The 20646-nt window shown below is 44.1% G+C and overlaps 1 protein-coding gene across 1 annotated transcript; it reads left to right on the top strand.

The window, feature by feature from the left end:
- The first annotated feature begins 1191 nt into the window (after positions 1 to 1191).
- Positions 1192 to 19711, top strand: sdcbp2 (syndecan binding protein (syntenin) 2). The gene is made up of 9 exons (XM_080014870.1): positions 1192 to 1327; positions 5402 to 5453; positions 6131 to 6227; positions 11015 to 11115; positions 15028 to 15192; positions 16032 to 16207; positions 17448 to 17619; positions 17741 to 17832; positions 17977 to 19711. Exons 2-9 carry the CDS (start codon positions 5403 to 5405, stop codon positions 18029 to 18031), a joined length of 909 nt encoding a protein of 302 aa, XP_079870996.1. The 5' UTR covers positions 1192 to 1327; position 5402; the 3' UTR covers positions 18032 to 19711.
- The last annotated feature ends 935 nt before the right edge of the window (positions 19712 to 20646 follow it).

The following is a 20646-nucleotide window of genomic DNA, read 5'->3' as shown; positions in this document are numbered from 1 at the left end:
CAGCGAGCAGCAGTATGGTTTCATGCCAGGAAAGAGTACTACAGATGCAATGTTTGCTTTAAGAATGCTGATGGAAAAGTACAGGGAAGGCCAGAGGGAGTTGTACTGTGTCTTTGTTGATCTAGAGAAAGCATATGATAGGTGCCGAGAGAGGAAGTGTGGTATTGCATGAGGAAGTCGGGGGTGGCAGAGAAGTACGTAAGAGTGGCACAGGATATGTATGAGGGCAGTCAGACAGTAGTAAGGTGTGCAGCAGGCGTGATGAAGGCATTCAAGATTGAGATGGTTTGGACACGTGTGTAGGAGAGATGAGAGTTACATTGGGGGAAGGATGCTGAGGATGGAGCTGCCAGGCAAGAGGAAGAGAAGCTTTATGGATGTGGCGAGGGAGGACATGCAGGGTGTTGGTGTAAGGGAGGAAGATGCGCAGAACAGAAGGTTTTGGAGGCGGATGATCAGCTGTGGCGACCCCTAACAGATAGTAGATTACATTTTATTATACATTATATTATTTACATTATATTATATATTATATTAGTATATATATCCTATGTATGTTCAGGGTAACTCACAGTTGGACATATTTTGTTACTTGAGTGCTGTTAATGGGTGTGGCGTTTACATGGGCACTCCCCCCTGTGTACTCGGTTTTCACGGATACGTTTATCCATTTTGTTTTGTGTTTTTAGCAGTTTTGATGTAATCTATTTTTGTGCACAGAAATGGGGGACACCGTGACATTTCACTGCCTACATGTGTGACCGTACGTACATACGTATGTTACAAATAATCTCTCCAACTTGAACATGAACTTCCTTGAGTGAGGGCGGGGGACGTTATGGCTGACAGGCTGGGCCGACGACGGGGTGAAGGCAACGGCGGAGGACGCTCCAGGAGTACAGGTCCCATAGTCTTCGTGCACCGGTACATAACAGTGTATGTGAAGCCCACGCACGTCGTGCGCTGCGTCACCGCAACATAAACAAAAGCATTCGGTAAAAAAAACAAACAAAAAAACCCCAACAAAATAAAGCCGCGCCGCGGGGCCAGTAAATCCCACACGACGCGAACGCAGCACCACGTGACCGAGGCGAAGCGCAGGCGGGGGTGGGCGCGGCTCGGGTGACGTAACCGCTGACTGACGCGCACCCGGAAGCCAGCGCGGTAGAGACCCCCTCCGTCCACATCGGCGTCACCGACTCGCTGTGTACTCGCTCGAAGACGGGGTCCGTGACCGAGGCGAGGGAATTATTACACAAGTTAACTTCCGCGCCGAGTAGTCGGGAAATCAAGCTCAACTCCGCCACCACCACCGAGGCGTTTGCAGGTGAGAATGACCCCCCCCCCCCCCACCCCCCAAAAAATGAGTTTTTCCGCAGCTCAAAGGCGCCAGGTCAGCTCTCGTTCGCCTATGTTTCAGGCTAACGGTTTTAGCCAGCTAGCGTTAGCATTAGCCTCCGTCTTGTGATGAAATGGTCTCTCTGGTCTGGAAACAATGAGGATAGTTTGACCGCTCAGTTAGTTAGGTATTCAACCTCAAGCGGGTATGAGGAGCGATTATATACAACAATTTATAGTTACATTTCTAATATTGCTTAATAATAATATGCCTAATTGAGCCAAATCGATATGCATGTTTAATGACAGTGGCCCAGTCAAGTAGCTACGTGCTAAGGCTACCTTTCCATGTTCTCACAACACGGTTTGGAGATTGCGCCCAACGCCAGAAAAAATACAATAATCACAGAGGTAATCCGTTATGAGAAGTTTAAACCCAACGACGGCTCATTCCCTGAGCCATATGATGTTCGCTGTGATGTCTTTATTATCCGTCACATATGGAAGTACTTATCGGTACTTATCATTGATGGTACCAAGGTTTAACATTGCCCGCATGCAAACATACAAGTAGGGTTCAGTGAAATGAAAAAGGGAACCTCAAAAGCAGGTGGCGTAATATAAATAATTTAAGTCAAATGATAAAAAGATATATATGTACAACAAAGAAAATGTATAAGCATATATATTATAGCAAAAACAAATAGGTCTGAATATATGCGTGTATGTAAAGACTGGGACGTAACAATTTAATCAAAACAGTCATTATGGTACATTTCCTTATGTACCATAAGTTCTATCCCTCTCTCTCTCCACTCTGCCCTTCTCACTCTCTGTCCCCTTTCCCAGCCCTGTCAATAGACCGCAATAAGTTGCCAGGGGGAACCACATTCTTCATGAATCTAACGATTCGTTCAGGCTTAAGGAATCCCCCCCCCCCCCCACTTTCCGCCAAAGTAGTTAGATTTCCACGTTCCATGTCAGTGGCACAAGTATGCAGAGCATCATTTTCAGTGTTTTTCTTTTTCTAGACCAGTTACAGAGGTCTGTGTTGATGCAGGAGATTTCCCCCCGCAGACGACACAAAGAACTGACTTGTCCACTCATGCCGGCCGTCGTAGAGGTGACTTAACGGGTTGATTATGTTACATCGAGACAACAGCAACACAAACACTTGTTTCTTCGTGTATCCATTCATTCATTCATAATCCCCGTCTGTGTGTCCCAGCGCGGGAGCAAGGCAAAACAAACAAACAAACAGCAGAAAAAACAAACTCTGGATGCTATTAATGTACCTCTTTGTGTCCAATAAGACAATGTTCCATTTGTTTTGCGATGGCTGAGAACAGGAGGATGGAGTGGTGGCTGGAGTGTCTTTGAGAGTCGGAACTCACAGGGAGGTGATTTCGGACAATGTTTTGCTTATTTTGGCAACTAGGCCCAACTCCAGTTCTCACGTAGCAGTGCTATAATACATTTCTCACCCCACGAGCCAACATCCCTGTATGATTTCAATCGTTGGCTCACTTATAGACTGGTCTTGTGCAATATTGTGTTCATATCTGTACATGGAGATGGAGACAAAGTGAGTGGGCTTCTGTTAAAGCTGTCTTATTGAGAACAGTGGTTCCAGGGCATCCCCAACAAAATTATTTATAGTTTAACTTTACCAATATTTAATTTACAGGACATTAGCAACATTAGAGAATGTGCATTAATGACTGATTTGAACATAGTTTCACTGTTATTCCCCTAACTATAGTATAGACAGGTGGGGAAGTTTGGACTAAATCATATCTAACAATAAAATCTTCTCAGATTGGGGGTCTTGGAGACTAAATCTTATCAAATAGGTTGTGTCCATAATCCGTATCAAATTGTGGGTCCTTTATGACAAAGTTTCAGAATCACTCATTTAGAAGAGCTAATGAGTCTGTAGAATATATTTATGTTGCACACTTGGATAAGTGCGCCAGTGTATTTGTTCCCTGTTAGCAGATTGAAGACAAAGACAATGCAAATTTCTTTTCCTGTTCCGCTTTCAGGTTCATCACTTGTGGTCTTGACTCATAGTTATGTACATCATAATGTACACTAGAATTTGATGATGAATAAAAAATTACTTGTTGTTCTTTTCTTCCTTTATTTAATCGTGATTTTTTTTTTTATCCATTTCGTAATTAAGTTGCTTTTTCTAACGATGTTGTGCCTTGTTTAAGATGTAGGCTCATACGCAGACGGGTGTAAGACTGAATGACTGCTGTGTGCGGTCAGCTGACTGAGCTCAATGTGTTCCACTTTCCACACTGCGATCAAAGACACTGTCAGGAGAGCTTTGTTACACAATCGCCTGATCGAAAACATTTTACACAAACATTAGATTCCACAATCATATGTTTCCATCCAAATATCAGGGGAATTTTAAAATGATTATAAAATGCAAATCAGCTCAGTTTCCAACAGTTGGTTTGAGGCAAATGAACAATTTCAGTAAATGTTCATAATGTGGACGTATATAATTAAGCCCTATGAGGTTATACTATGATTGTGGCATAAAATTAACAAAATATACAATTAAATCGTTAATTGTAACAATTTTTTTGTAAATTTAAAAGTACAATTTGATGGATGTGATGGCCCTAACTGGTCACCCCCTGTCCATTTGTTTTTACCTTCTCATGTTCTCATCTGCTCTCAGCCACATTAATGGATATATCCAAAGCTGAGAGCCGACTGATAGTGCATCATTAGCCCCTTGCCGAGCCTCTCGACTTCCCATGAAGGAGGAAAGTGTGTGGCTGTCCTGATTTTCACTTAGCTGCGGATCAATTGATTCAGTAAGCCGCTGCGGTCACAAGACTGAGTGTTTATTTTCCTGGACTCTGCGTGTATGCCAGTGGCTCCCAGGACGAGGCTCTGTGGTGTCAGCAGACACGCTGTTGGCCTGCACTTTGCAAATACCGAAACTGTTCGAATTCAAACACTGAGTCACTTTACAGTCTGTTTGTATATTGTTCCTCAATTCCAGACCAACCTCCTCCCAACACACACCCGCCACGGCTCTACAATCAGGTTAACTGGGTACAGTCTTTTTACCGAGCATGGATAGTTTGTGGAATGTAGGTAGCACATCTATTTTTAATCGTCTAGAGTCAGAGCAGAAGTGGAGGGCAGGTTGAGTCTTGCGTTGCCACCGTGTTTCACTAGAGATGAAGAGCCGCTGGGCAGGCAGTAGGAAGCTCTGGAGCGCTGAGAAATTGACTGTCTGTCTGCTTGTGCCTGTCTGTGTACATTTCCACCCACACCCCATACAAACTAGTATTTCCTCTATTTGTTTCATACTTGTAATTTACCAGGCTGCTACATCCACCGTGGTATATACACTGTAATAGTGCGGCGTTCTCAGTATTTCACTTTGCTTGTCCACACTAAATAACTGTAAATTGGTAAAATGTTGAGCGGAACATGTGGAGTCTCATTTTATATTTATATATTAATTTCCTAGCAAAGATAGAGAACTCCTTTTCATTTGACCTAATTGACCAGCATTATATGGATATGCTTTGTCACAGCTCTGAAGAAGAAGGGGAAGCATACAGTGACGCGCCCAGGGACAAATGTCTCGCTGGTCAGGCGACGATGTTCTGCATGTTTTTGGTGGGGGTCCGTTACTGATGTTACATAGAGGAAACCCCATGTGAGCACGGGGAGAACATGCAAACCCCACACAGAAAGGCCCCTCATCGGGAGGACACCCACCGGAGCGCGGTGCCAACAGCGACCCAGCCGGGAATTGAACCCAGGACCTTCTTGCTGTGAGGCAGCAGCGCAAGCACTGTTCCATTGTACCCACTGGTGTTGGAAAGTTGGAAAGGATGCCTGAAATACCCAAAGACGAATTGAGAGAATGTTTTTAGGAGAAAACTTTTGTCATAGAGGTCTTTGAAGACCAGAGCCACGACCGCCTCTCTTCCTTGGCCCTTTTAAGGGCCATGAGCGCTGAGAACTGACTCAACACACTGATAAGTGGCCCCCATTAACCAATTTTGTTCTCTCTCCGCAGGATGTCTCTGTATCCATCCCTCGAGGACCTGAAGGTGGACAAGGTCATCAAGGTACGATAAAGACGTTCGGTCAGAGGCTCAAAGCGCTTCTACTTGGTTAGGGACAGGGTTCTACAGAGAGGCCTCCCTAACCCTTCTTCGAGAATGTGATATGAGCACCCTGTATGGTTTTTGTTTTATTTTAAATTTTTTTAATGACAAAAGGTTGGTCATATGTCATTGTGTTTTTTCAGGAAGGGAAAGAAGTACGCAAACTTAAAAATATCTATAAACAATAACTAGTGTTCTATGATGTAATCTTCCACCAGAACAAAGGAGGGTATTTGCATTTGAGACAGGCTTGTTCATACCTTCTACCTGAGCTGGAATATTAGGAAGTTGTTTCTTTACACTTATCTGGTCTCCCTGTTGAAATGCAGCTGACGTGTTTATATTGTATAGCACCAGCAGGCAGACACATCTGAGTCATAGGTTGAGTACACCACATTGGCGCCACATTGATTAAGGTGATATAGGAAAAGATGGACTTTCCATTGAAGTTTCTATTTACCTTCAAATTCTCGCTGCAATTGTTTAGTTTTGTCTTATTCTCCTCACCTCGCCTTTCATACTATTCTCTATACTATTCAGGATTATGGGAATATCGTTGAGCTGCACATTTTAACAGCCCTGGGTTTTCTTTGTGTGTTTTTAAATGTATTTATTTTTTTGTTTTTGTTTGTCTCTAGGCCCAGGCCCAGTTTGCCCAGATCACTGCTCCTATGCCGGCCATCACCGAGGCAACCTACCAGCCCCAACCTGCCACCGATGGAATGCCGGCTTCAAGTGAGTCCCAAGTTAAACAGGTCTTCACCTTCACCTGCGCCCGCCCTCCTTTCCTCTCTGTCGTTGTCTTGCCTTTCTACCCGTTTATTCATTCTTTTCTGGAGCCTGGATGTTTTAGCCGTGTCTCTCCATGGGGGGTCCGTCCCGCCCACTGCTCTATTCTTACAGGGAGAATACAGAGTGGGCTCTGTGGCTCAGTCTTTTTGAGGACAGATAAAGAGACGTGGGGCGTGATAGGACCAGGGAGGGATGGATGTGTGGGCTCCTTGGGGAACCAGGGGAGGGAACAGCTCCTTCACTCTCCGTCTCTTGTCGGCCTCCCTCTACTTCAGTCTCGCTCTGTATCGCAGTGTTCCACCTAACTCCAACCAAAAGGTGTTTGTGTGAAAGTAGGCTGGGTCCCTTCTGCTTTGCGGTTCAGCTTTGACGGAGGAGGAGACTGAAGGGAGGGAAATACTGACAAAGGAGACCGGCCACAAAAGATAAAAAGCGAGTAGAAGATAGGCGGGGGGGGCCCTTGAGGAGAGCCGCAAACTATTCCCCTACTTTGCTCCCTCTCGTTCAGTTTGCTTCTCTAGTTTTTTTTTTTTTTTTTTTTGTTTGGATGCAAAGTCCTCTAAGTGTTTTGATCTTTTTTTTTTTTTTTTTTTTCTTTCTTTCTTTCTGCGCAGAGCTAGCTGTGAGTCACCATAGAGACAGGGGCGGGGGTGATGATGTGTGAGAGGGGGAGGCGGGGGGTGATGTGTGAGAGGGGGAGAGTGAACGAACTATTCTGTTTGATGATGGAGAAGATGCACTCTGGCGGGGGTGGCAAAGGAAAGAGGGTGGAGGGAGAAAAGGAGGTGAGAGTGGACGGATCTCGCTGACATCACTGCTGGACAGCAGCCCAGCCAGCCCCCCTCCCCAACCCCCCAAAATCCTAACCAGTTTTTTCTTAACTTCCCACCCCATCATTTGCTCAATGGAAAGTTTGGAGGACAGGGTGGAATTTCGACATTGGGACTCCGCTTTTAGGATTTTTCCATTCTGCGGTGCGTTTTAGTCACCACCTCTCAAAGGCAAAGGACTGGAATGGCCCTAAACAACAGCAGTGTTTCCCCTATATTTACCTATGACTGCCACTGCTGCTTATTTTTTATTTTTTTTGAGGAAAGGAGAGGGCTCCGTCTCTATAGAAAGTTACGTTATATTAGTTTGCGCTATGGACGATTCATATCCAGATCTATTCACACACCAGTAAGTAACACATACAAACAAGAAACTTTGCTCTTACCATGATGATTATATCAGCACAATGATTATAACAACAAGCACAAGGTAGATGTGAACAATGAAGTAAGCGATCCTGATCAGGGATCCAGGATTATCATTCGCCGGAGGGAAAGCAGTCCTGCAACCGCACGCGAGTATCGCACAGTAATGTTACAACAAACGCAAACATTTGATGGGAATACGCAAGGAAATCTATATCTGTGAAATAGACAACACTTGGAAGATTCACCTTGATACTTTTTGTTTTTGTAAAAGTATTCCCTAAGATTGTAGGTATTCCACATGCACCGATTCTTCTTCCTGGAGGCGGGCTTTGCTGTGCGCGAGGGCCGCCATGACGAAGGAAAAGCTGTCCAGATTCCCTCACCCGCCCCCTCTCTCCTATCCATCTCTTCCTTCTTTTTTTGTTTTCCCCACACACATGAAAAAAACTGGTTAGCGCCTTCAGCTTTTTGCAGGCAGGTTACATACATAGCAATACAAGCATAGTTACAGAAGCTGTTTAACTTCCAAGTACAAAAGGTCGTTGGGACGTTGCGAAATGGAAAACCACACAGCAGTTATTTGCTGTCACACTTATTTTCAGTTTCATTCTGGAAGCTGAAACTTAGCGCCACAAGTACTGTAGTCTACGTGGCGGAGGGAACGAGGAAATTAGTTAAAAATTGTTGTTCAGTTGTATCTGCTGATTAAGTCCAAACGATTCACAGTTACACAGTTATACACGTTTTATTTTATGTATGTGCGCATTCATACTCTGATCAAGAGCCATAGAAAGAACTCTTAAAACTTAACTCTTTGGATCAACATGGCTCATTTATGAATGTGATTCATAACATTTACATTTGATGTATTGATGGTAATTTGTTTGCCAGTCACATTTTATTTTAAACAAGCCACCCTGTCCAGCCAATCAGGTCCCGCTTTGCCGATAGTGTTAAAGTGTTAATACTCAACCTCCTATAAAAGCATGAAGGTATTATGGCACTTTCAAGACTCACAGAAGCATCTCCATATGAGCTCTTTACTTTTAACAGCACATTTCTTTAATATTTGAAGTTTATTCTCCACAGGGAAAATGGGTCAGTTAATGTAGCCCTGGCTCTGGGCCGAGAGGTTCTCTTGCCGCTTCGTGATAGTTGGCTGTATAGGAGGTACTAGTTATTCATTCATTTATTTATTTATTTATTTATTTTGCATACGCTGCAAGCTGGTGTATAATCGGCCAATTTAAAACCAAATAATGGCGAGGTTCCATTCCTCATCTGGGAACACAGAGATTTGGGAGCGCCGGTGTGAGTAGGTGTGTGTGAGAGAGCAGAATCGCAGTACTAAAAAAAAAAAAAAAAAAAAAAGGTAATCCAAATGAAAAGCAGCCCGATTGGTTTGAAACAAAAACACATTCGGGGGTGTGCTGTGTTTTATTTTATTTTAGTTATTTTTTAATTTTTTTAATGTGATGTTCTAACAAGAGAGGCATGGATGACTCATGTCTACTCCTTTATCTTTGGTCACTGTGGGAGTGTGATTCTCTCTGCACCCGCTAATCCTTCCACCTCCATCTAGAACTGGAGAACAGTGACTCCTAGCTTGCTTCTGGGGAAATTTCTCATCAGTAAATAAGGAAGAGTATGGTAGACATGCATATTCATAAACATATGAATAAGTGTATGCTGATAGTGTCTACATCTAGAGCCCCCCCCATATATTCACATTTATTTATCTCTACCACTGCGAGGCTAAATGCATTTGGTGCAGTGCTACAAGGGCAGTGCCAAGGTTTTAATAGCAGCCAAAAAACACCTTAGTCATGCAGGCGGACCTGACTAGAAGAGAGAGAGACAGGAAGACAGTGAGGACAAAGGGACTGCAGGCAATAAAAAGGGGAAACTGCTGCTTCTCCATCACAGCCAGAGGCAGGGTCTGATTACCAGTGTTTGTAGCGTTGCTCATTATCAGCTCTCCTCCTCTGGAGTGCTCAGCACTTATCTGCCCCAGTGCTAACGGGCTGTAGGAACTAAATGAAGCGTGTAGGACGGCGTGAGATCAGCGATAAAGACTCACTGGTGCTAAAACAGATGAAAACGGCTAAGTGACCAAAGAAACGATCAGGAGCGCATACTTTAACAACTGAGCGCAGATTTCAGTCTCTTCTGACACACACACACACACACACACACACACACATAATGACGGTTGCCTTTGAGTCGCACAAATCTAAGCATGATGAGCAGTTTTGTGGTATGGCTTTATTTTGGCCAAAACCAACAGTTTTGATTGGCTATTGAAAATTGCCATTTCTAAGTGTGTAGTGTAGGGTGCACGGTTCTTGCTAAAATGTGAATCGTGATTTTTCTCCCCAAAACTTCATGATTCTCTCACACGATTCTTATTTTTTTCAATAAAACATGTATTGCACTCTTGAATAGACTACATAACTAACATACACTATATCAAAGGGCTTAACTTAAACTTAAACATAAAGTGTTTGACTTAGACTTAAGTCTTTTGTAATATGACATTTTTTTTTTTTAAGTTTGTCTCTTATTTTATAACACTTAATCAAAGCGGTTAACATAAATGCTGGCTGGGTGGTTTGACCTAAGATTAATATCACTGTTTTGAGGCATGGACGGTAAGGGTCTATGTCACAGTGTATTTTTTTTCTTTAAATTCAATCTAAATGATTCTGAAGGGGTTAAGAACTGCTATGGCAACTGCGTGGCAGCCATTACTTTTCTCAACTGTATTACGAGGATGTATTTCACACAGTACAGAGTAGGGCTGCAACGGTACAGTGGGCTCACGGTTCGGAATGTATCTTGGTTTTGGAGCCAAGGTACGGTTTCGGTATCTTTCATATTTGAGATTTTTTTTTTTTAAGGTATAATAACTAATCTAACACTCTGTGGAGGGAAGGCGGAGACGGGGGTTCAAGTTCATTGGTGGGTTGTTATAATTTGCATAAATTCATCTGGTTGAAGGGGAAGTGTCCAGGATAGAGGATAACTGAATAATGAATTTTCCCAAATCTATCTATCCACCTATCCATCCATTCATCCATACGTGCATGGTTGGTACAATGATTATTAAAGTTGCGGCAGTTATTACTTTTATAAACAGACACAAAATAATTTCGTTTAATATTTGTTTTATATCACAACTGGGATTGTTTCAAAGAAAATAAGTCAACACATCGATGCATAGGGGAGTAGGAGCAAATGTTTTAATGCAACTGATCTCCATTTGAGGCAAATGCGAAAACATCAGAATTGTCATCATTTAGAAATTAGATCGCATAAACGTATGAATTGAGATCGCGTTTTTTTTTGTGTTTTTTAATGATATCGTGCGGCCTTAGCATGGCGTGTCCCCAGCTTTAGCTCCGAGCCAGGTAACAGAAATAAACGCTGATAAATCCTCTGTACTGAATCTGGGTCTTTTACATGTTCAGCTTAACGCTCCTCTGTTCTCGATCTCTCTCTTTGCCCTCCCATCTCTCTCTATCCTCACAGGCCTGTACCCAAGTCTGGATGACCTCGGAGATTACATGGGACTGAGCCTAAACAGCGATGAAGTCCAGAGGAACCTGGCCCTGATGCCCGTGGCTGAGAATGTAAGTTACGCAAATATACACTCATAAAACACTATTTGCAACACTATACTAATACTGGGTGTGGCCTCCCTCTGCTATCAAAACAGCCTCAATGCTTCTTGGCATGGATACCATAACATGTCGGAAACATTCCTTTGGTAATCTCGTCCATGTTGACATGATTGCATCATGCAGTTCCTGCAGATCTGTCAGCTTTACATTTATGCTGCCAATCTCCCGTTCTATCACATCCCAAATGTATTCTATAAGATTCAGATCCAGTGACTGGGACGGACGTTGAAGAACATTTAACATTGTCATATTCATGAAACCAGTTTGAGACTACTTTTGCCTTGTGACACGGTGCATTATAGTTCTGGAAGTAGTCGTTAGAAGATGGTAAATTGTGGCCATGAAGAGATGCACGTGGTCAGCAACAATACTCAAATAGGATGTGGCATTCAAGCAATGATTGATTGGTATAAATGGGCCCAAAGTGTGCAAAGAAAAGATTTTCCACACCATAACACCACCACCACCACCATCACCACCACCCTGGACTGTTGACATAAGGCAGGTTGGGTCCCTAGATTCATGCTATTGGCGTCAAATTTTGACCCTACCATCTGTGTGCTTCAGCAGAAATCGAGATTCCTCAGACCAGGCTACTTTTTCCTGTCTTAAATTGTCCCGTTTTGGTGAGCCTGTGCCCACTGCAGCCTCAGCTTTCTGTTCTTGGCTTACAGAAGTGGATCCGACGTGGTCTTTTGCTGTTGTAGCCCATCCGCCTCAAGGTTCGTCGCAGGGCTCAGCACTTAGCTTTTAGAAGTGGTTTCCAGGCTGGCTTTGGTTGCCAAAACGGAAATTATGGTTGTCATTTTTAGTCACCTTATTTTTGGGGGTTATTAAGATAATATGCAGTTATACGTCAGCTTAATTATTAAAATGTGACATAGGAGAATGTTTCAAAGCTTTATAACCATAACCGAAGTGTTTTGTCTGATACTTTACAGAATTTGAATCTTCAGAGGGGAACAAACACTAGTCAAGACAGACAAGAGCTGTGATAACACAAACTCCTCTGGTCACACTTGGTCTGATCACACTCAGCCTGTGTCTCTGTGTCTCTCTTACACCCACATGTACAGCATATGATCACCACACAGACAATAAGATAAGAACTATTTTTTCTATTGTAGACAGCTATATCTTGACAAATTTGACCAAATTGACTAGAAAAAAAACCCAAAGACATTTCCTGTGTAATTCTAGTTAGTTTTGTTAGTACACAATATAGTTTCAGTTTTATTTTTTTTCTCTCTAGTTTTAACTAAAGTGTTTTTTTACACCTAGTTTTAGTTTAGTTTTAGTCAACTGTATGGGGATGCGAACATGTGTTTGACCAAACACAGGTATGTCAAAAAAGGTCTGAAATATACTCATGGTGGTAGCCGACGGTTTTCCTGGTTCCCATGAACGCATCACTTCCGACACACGTTATTTTTCTGGGCCCGTGAACACAGCATCGCTTTGGAGCGCTTTCAACCAGAGACTGGAGCCATGTCCGTATCTAAGTTCTAACTTAATATGAGAGAAGGAGTCCACTAGTTAATCGATCGCGGATGGCGTTGTTCTCTTGGAGGTATAAAAACCGCCTAAATGGGTTGCCACCAGCGACGTTTGCCGAAATGCGAGTTGTTTGCCTCCCTGACTGAAATTTACCTTGCTCTACGCACCAATGCATGTGCAGCATTCTGGTTCTAACTGTAACAGCAATATTTAAATATCATAAATGCAACAAATGTATTTATTTTGGGGTGCACGTTTTGAGGTTTGCTGTCCCTATTTTTTATGTTAAAAAGTGGTTGCCAAAGGGGACAACCAGAGGCCATGAAATAGTTGCCAATTGACTCAATCTGGTAACCGAGGGCAACCTTTACTGTCGAGCCCTGGTTCGACATGTTGTGCTTTCTGGTGTGCGTGCGTGCGTGCGTGCGTGCGCGCGCGTGTATATATATATACATATTTGGCTTTCGGGTGAAATTTCAGGATGAACCTAAAATGCACTAAAACCTTTACAGGTGAACTTAATTTGACCTTCTCTAAACTTTTGAATGCTCATGTCCAACTGTTCAATGTTTCAGTACTTTTTGCACAACTTGCTGTTCTCTCACAAGGCGCTGAACGGCAAAATTCACAACAGGTGTTTGATCCATGAATCGACCAATACATTTCCTGGTTCAATTAGAATTGGTATTTAAACAGTCCTCTTCATCATGCTGTTCACATTTTGACGTCATGAGACCAAGACGACACCTAACAATTGATCAACAGTACCTCACCACTGCGAGGCTTCAAACAGGATGTTCTCAGAGGGAAGTAGCCACTGAGCTTAGAGTGTCACAGAGTGTCATCAGCAGGTTGCAACAGAGATACAGAGAGACTGGAAGAGTCACAGAAAGGCATAGAAGTGGACGTCCTTTGGCCACATCCCACACTGATGAGCACTTCATTGTGAACAGTGCCCCGTGGAACCGGATGATGAATGCCACTCAACTCCAGGCACATTTAAGGGAGGTGAGAGGCACCCAAGGGTCACGTCAGACCATTTGAAACCGTTTACATCAGCGTGCTCTGCGTGCTAGACGACCTGCAAGGGTACCTGACCACACCACCAGGCACAGGCATCATCGTCTTGCACGGGCCAGGGAGCATTTACACTAGACGAGGCACTAGTGGCCTCAGTGCTGTTCTCTGATGAAAGTCGATTCACGTTGAGCAGAAATGATGGCCGCCAACGATTGTGAGGACGTCAAGGAGAGCGCTATGCCTCACGTCAGTAAGGACCCCCACCAAAAACACGCACCCATCATCTGAACAACACAGGCCTCATTTCATCTTCATGAACGACAATGCTCCAGCTCATCGAGGTCGCATCATTAGGGAACGGCTGCTGGAGGCAAGGGTACCTTAAATGGAGTGGCCTGCACTTTCTCCAGACCTGAATCCCATAGAAAACCTATGGGATCAACTGAGTGGCCGTGTAGAGGCTCGTAACTCTGTGCCCCAGAACCTCAATGACCTGAGGGCCGCCCTTCAAGAAGAGTGGGGGTCCATGCCTCAGCAGACAATAAGTCGACTTGTGAACAGCATGAGACGTCGTTGTCAAGCTGTAATTGATGCTCAAGGGCACATGACAAGTTATTGAGACATTGACATTTTTTGTTGCGGTATTCCCACCACTGTTGTTGGCTTTTGTTTCAATTAATTGTTTGAGATGAGGAAATCACCATTGCATGCTTCTACTTAAATGCCCTACTTTCATGATATAATATCACTGTAGCGTGAACTTTTTACATTTTCCATAAATTTCACCCGAAAGCCAAATATCCCTAACTTTTTGTGAGTAGTGTATATATATTGTGTGTGTGTGTGTGTGTGTGTGTTATATATCTGTGAGTGCAAAATAAACAAAACATTTTAGAAAAGTTAAATTTGAAGAATGACAGCCTTTCACCAGACTCCCCTTTCAGTCACAATCAGGAAAACAAGCATTCTTGAAATTTGGGGGGGGGGGGGGGTCCTAAAAATCCTGTTTTTGGACTTCTAGTGTCAGTTCTGCCTCGCTGGTGATGGAGAACTGAGGAGAGCAAAATGCCATGTTACCGACTGACTCACCACAGGCCCAGAGCGGCGTGTGGGAGGTGTTAAACTCTCCTCCGTGGGTGTGTTTGTGTTTTTTGGCTTCTAGTAAGGCTTCCTCACGCTCAGTCCCTTCACTTTGCGGTGCAGTTCCTCAGTGGGGAGAACGGAGATGGCGACTGAGTCCTTCCCCCGCGTCTGATCTGGCGCTGCGTTCCTCCTAATCGCACCTGAATTTCAACATGACCTCCTCTCTCCCTCCCCCTCCCTCACGTCCTTCCTCCCCTGCAGCAGGTAGCTGTGCCTTCCCTGTCGGGTGTCGGTGGCATGGTGCGCCCTGTGACGGGCTCCGACGTCGGCATCAGGAGGGCGGAGATCCGCCAGGGGATGCGGGAGGTGATCCTGTGTAAGGACCAGGACGGCAAGGTCGGCCTCCGCCTCAGGGCCATCGACAACGTGAGTCCATCAGTGACAATTTGACAGGAAATGTAACAACAATAGTGTCAGGATATGGAAAAAAGTATTAATTTCACGTAGACGTGACGCCTCTGAAGGAAATACAATAGTAGTACAATATGGAAGGCCTATTCCTGCTTGTAATGCATTGAGTGCCCTCCCCCTCAAACTCTGCTGCAATGTCAAAGCTATGCCCTCAGTTCTCCAGCTAATAAGCATTGTGGCGTCGACACAGCGTCACTTCACATTCCTGCCAAGGCATGTGTGTACTTAACGAAGGGGTCAATTAGCATGCTTCTGACGCTGTTTGGTAACTCGATTGGGACGCGTCGTGAGTGATATTTGGTTAAATGAGGCCTCTACAGTTTGTTGCTAACCTTCAAAGGGTCTGGGTTCCTAGGCGGGCCACATTTGGACCACGGGCCGCCAGTTGAACAGGCCTGTAGTAAATTATTCAGAGTTGGCCTTGGGTTTCACCGCTTCAACGAACAAAGTATCGCCAGTGAATACGGAGCTCAGGTCTAACCGGCACCTTTTTATCTTTGCTTTTATCACAGGAGGGGAAAAAATGTCCATTTATCGATGAAAATCCTTTATCCTTGCTATGTCAGCACAGCGAGCTTGTTGCTAACTCTAATACCAAACACTTCCTGGAAGTCGAGGGTCACGTGTGAAGGGAAACTCAAGCAAACATTGAAATCTCCAAAGTCACCTGTTGGATCTGACAGTGGAGCTGTTGAGTTAGGAATCCATCCCACCTTCCTTTGATTGCCTGCTTCTTCCATTCCTCCCTCTTATCTTCCCTTCCTCTCTTATCTCCTCTCTGGCGGCGGACGCAGGGAGTGTTTATCCAGCTGGTTCAGGCCAACTCCCCGGCCGCCCTGGCTGGGCTGCGCTTCGGGGACCAGGTCATCCAGATAAACGGGCAGAACTGCGCCGGCTGGAGTCTGGACAAGGCCCACAAGGCCCTGAAGACGGCCTCCGAGACCCGCATCGAGCTGGTCGTCAGGGACAGGTGAGCACCAGAGTCTGGTAGCGGTGATATCGCCGGTACTTTTCAAGTCACCTGCGGTGACTTTTTGGTGGCAAAATACATTTGAATCTTTTCGTTGCTAATAGCATTTTCCCAGCTGTAACATACCGTGATACAGCCAAACCCTTTGGTGTGTTTGAGCGTTGCCATACCGGGGGGAGTGAACAGGCAGGAAATGCTGTTGCCGCACGGGAAGGGCTGTGGTCGGCGAATGGAAATAACAGGAAGAGTTTTAACGTTTTAAGTCACGACAGCTGCCAAGCGGCTTTCGAAAGTTGAATCATCAGCGTGTTGTGTAAGCGGCTGGAGGAGCTGAAGAATCGTCACTGAAACATGCACACAATGTTGTAGTGATTTGTACGAGACTGGGAGTTAAACAAACAGACCCGTTGCCGCGCCCGCCCCCTGATGGGTGAGGCACCCTGAGAGGTTCATGGGTTGGTGTTTTAGACCAAGATTTGTCTGTTCATGTAGACTTGATGATGAAAAGGGAACAGCTGTTATGTCATCTCTGGCAGGATTATCTACTGGGTTACTCCAAGTCTTTCAAATTCAGTTTAGCAAACATAAGGCCTTAAAAGTCCATTAGACGGTTGTAAATTAGAATTTATCAGCTCTGATTTTATTTATCCATTTCTTTTTTGTCCAAATTGAGTCAAATCCTTCCCCATCAGGCAACATTTCAGATGTTAGAAAACCGCAAGTCTACCGCTGAGCCTCATACTTGGGAGACGTTTTGTCCAAAAATGTCTTAAATTCAATACTATGATTTTAACTGAATTAAACTCCCTTAGATCTGCAGACACCCTTTGTACATCTTTATACTGCCACATTGTTATGTTTACATTGTGTGTATGATGTGCATCAATTGCAAGGACATGAGGCTAACTTAAGTTAAAAATTATATATATATATATTTACTTTTTAAATTTTTTTATTATGATTTATCTACCCTGTCTTGTTCTTTGTTTTTTTTTTTCCATTGTAAAGCGTCCTTGGTTTTGTGAAAGGCGCTATATAAATCCCGGTTATTATTATTATTAATGTTAAAGTGGCACACTCCAGATCAGCAGTATTGTGAAACGAGCGCAGTGTCAGTGGCTCCCTCTGCTGGCTGCCTCAAGCACTGCACCACAAGGTGCCATTTAGCGCTGTCAGTCACTCCATTCACGGCCTGGAAGAAAGATCCCATAAACCCCTCCCTCCCCCTTCTTGTGTGCAGGCCCTTCCAGCGCACCATCACCATGCACAAAGACAGCTCGGGCCACGTGGGCTTCATCTACAAGTCCGGGAAAATCACCTCTCTGGTCCAGGATGGCTCCGCCGCCAGCAACGGCCTGCTGACCGACAACTACATCTGTGAGATCAATGGCCAAAACATCATCGGACTCAAGGTGAGGCGGTTGATGCGTCGTTGGGACGTTGAACCGAAATTTACGTCATATATATGATGGGTAACACTGTTATGGCTCTGTTTTTATTCTGTTTCGATGCTGTTTCTTTCGCTCTCCTCAGGATGGTCAAATCAAGGACATTCTGAACACTTCTCCGACTACAATGACCATCACCGTCATGCCCAAGGTCATCTATGAGCACATGATCAAAAGGTAGCGCCGCTCAACACTTCTACGCTGTTGTTGACGCCCGAGCATCAAAAATACGTTTTTGGCGTAAAAAAATCTGGCAATGTCGATTCATTTTAACCTGCTCAGCCCTGTCATGGTCATCACCATTGTTACTGCTTTTCCCAGGATGTCCAGTGGCCTCCTGAGGTCGGCCATGGACCACTCTGTCCCAGAGGTGTGAGGAGCGGCTACACCTCCACTCCCATGTCTACGGAGAGACATCCCTCTTCCTCTTTCTCTCTCCCTTGTCCTCTCTCTCTTGCTCTCCCTCTCTTTCTTTTTTTTTTTTAAATCCTTGTCCTCTAACTCTCTCGCTCTGTCCTCCGACCACGTTCCGTTTCTGTTATTATAGTCACCAATTACTCATCGTTAACATGATTATAAGATGCCTTTTTTTTTATTTTTCTATTCTCATCTGTTCTGCTCTGTGCGCCATTTTCCTTTTCTACGTTGTTTTCCTCGCTTTTCGTTGACTCTTATCTTGTATATATCCTGTAGTCTGCGTAACGCGTACCCCCCTCCCTCCTCCGATTGTATGTAACATTTAAGGACAGTACATTTCATCCTATAATTATTTTTCTTTTGAAACCATGCATGCTACCATGAGTCCAGAGCTTCCTCCGTTGTGGAGACGGATCATTGGCAAGTGACCTTTCACCCCTGGTGTCAAAACGCTATGAGAGCCGACGGTCCGGGTGGTCGGCCATGCTCCCTGTTGCTGGTATTCAGAGCCCGTCGCCGCTTTGATTCATCGTGAAGGACGTCATTATTTGTTGTGGCAACAATGCCCGACGTCGAGGCAGAAATTAGTTTATACTTTTGTTTGTTTTATGTAAATACGACCACCCCGCCGTTGGCATCATACAATCCCTATTTTTGCATAAATCACTACTATATTGAAGCACATGTGAGGTCCCTGCGTTCACAATCAATGTGGAACCCATGGAGACCATTAGGAATTCCAATCACACGTTTCTCCGCTCTTCTCTTTGTCATGTTAGTTTCTTTTTACTTTGTAAGTGCTGGAAGCGTCTGCACATTTCAGAGGGGGGGGGCAGTGTAAGGAAACAGGCGCCGCCCCGTGTAGCCGGGACCCGTTGGCCCTGTCCGTGCTCTGCGAGCCTCCCCCATAACCTTTAAAAACTCACGGAAAGTTGCAAGCACAATGCACAGGTGAGCTACAGTTCTTGCTCCGGGCTGAGGTCGTCTTTTTCATTTGAATCCCCCCCTTCACAAGCCAGTACGTTGTGCTTACATATTAGAGACTTTGTTTTGATGGGAATTGTTGGCAAGTGTGGTGGATTTTTGGCCAGTCTGCGCTGGACAGACCCACTAAGTGCACTTTCCACTATATTTTCTTTTTAGTGGTTTTCTTGTAACCATTTGTTTCTTTACTGTTTTATATATATATATATATATATATATATATTTTTTTTTTTTTTGTGTTGTCTGGTTATAATGGGTCCATAAGTACAAACATGTACTTTGTGTGTCAAATCATAGGACATTTTAATTCGATGCTGGAGGTAAAGAGTGGTCAAATCGAGGGTAGAGGCGATACCCTAGGCTGGCCGATGTTCTGCTGTATTCTTCCCCTGGATGAAGAGCACGGCGGGATCGGCGGAAGCTCAAGAGTTCATTGCGTTTTTCATTCCTCCTTTTTAAATGCCGTTCATACTGGGATGCATGTATTCTGTTCAGTTCTGTTTTTCAAGAAATGTAATCTGATAAACCTTGCAGTCATCATTCTGTAAAAGGAAAAACAAAAAAAAACGCTAGAATCCTAAAATTTCTATACGAATGTAACCCAGATAATTATTGTAAAACCAATAAAAATGTCTTTCAGTTGACGCTGACTTTGGCCCGTGGGGATCTGAGGTTCATCAATTTATAAAAGCGTGTTTAAATTTCTTTACCGGAAAAGTACAGATATCAACCCCCTAACTGCTCCCCGGGTGCCGCTGTATGGCAGCTCACTTCGTTGCCTCAGTACTTGTACTCTGTGCAATGACAATTAGTTTAATCTCATTTGGAGATGATCAGGCAGTGACATTAATCTCTCTCATAGCTTTTTAAAATAATTTATCAAGGTGTAAGTCGTCCAGTATCTTCTACATCCACACACCTGGAAATTGGTTCAGTTTAGATTTGTTCGGATTCTTTTGGGGGTCCAACCATCCAGAGCCTTGGTCGCACGCACGCACGCACGCACGCACGCACACACACACACACACACACACACACACACACACACACACACACACACACACACACACACACACACACACACACACACACACACACAGAGTCCTGAGAATAAAGTGGTAGTAAAATGACTTTGCCACTTAAGGAACGCAGGACGGGGTAAATAGACAAACAGACAAAAACGAAGCCACAAGACAAAAACCAAAAGAGAGGCAGGAGTTCTTCCATGCTGTTTAATATTGGGGGATGTGTAGGTTTCTCCTCTTTATACAGAGTGTGAACGGAGAGATACAGATGGACAGAGACGTCTTAACTTTTCACACTACTATTGCCATTAAAATAGCTAATTTACAATAAGATAATAGATCTATTTTAGAGTTATTAATATCTGCTTATTTCCTATACAAGGCGTTTTCAGGAATGTCCCTAATGTTACAGGATGGGTTCTAACCTTTGTATACACCAGATCTCATTACACACTGGGACACACAAGCAGACGTTCAGACGCAGGAGTGAAACGTACAGTACACATTCCAACATTCACAAAAGAAGACTTTAAATGATCTACTCCAAACCTCCCTGACAATATTG

This window comes from Zeus faber (genome assembly GCF_960531495.2).
Source record: "Zeus faber genome assembly, chromosome: 15".
Taxonomy (NCBI): Eukaryota; Metazoa; Chordata; class Actinopteri; order Zeiformes; family Zeidae; genus Zeus; species Zeus faber.
Note: the sequence above shows the minus strand (reverse complement) of the source record. Positions and strands in the feature narration are given on the sequence as shown.

Coding starts and splice junctions, on each gene's coding strand:
- sdcbp2 (XM_080014870.1), top strand. CDS start 5,403: ATGTCTCTGTATCCATCCCTCGAGGACCTGAAGGTGGACAAGGTCATC. Junction 11,116..15,027: donor TGATGCCCGTGGCTGAGAAT/GTAAGTTACGCA, acceptor CCTCCCCTGCAG/CAGGTAGCTGTGCCTTCCCT. Junction 16,208..17,447: donor GAGCTGGTCGTCAGGGACAG/GTGAGCACCAGA, acceptor TCTTGTGTGCAG/GCCCTTCCAGCGCACCATCA.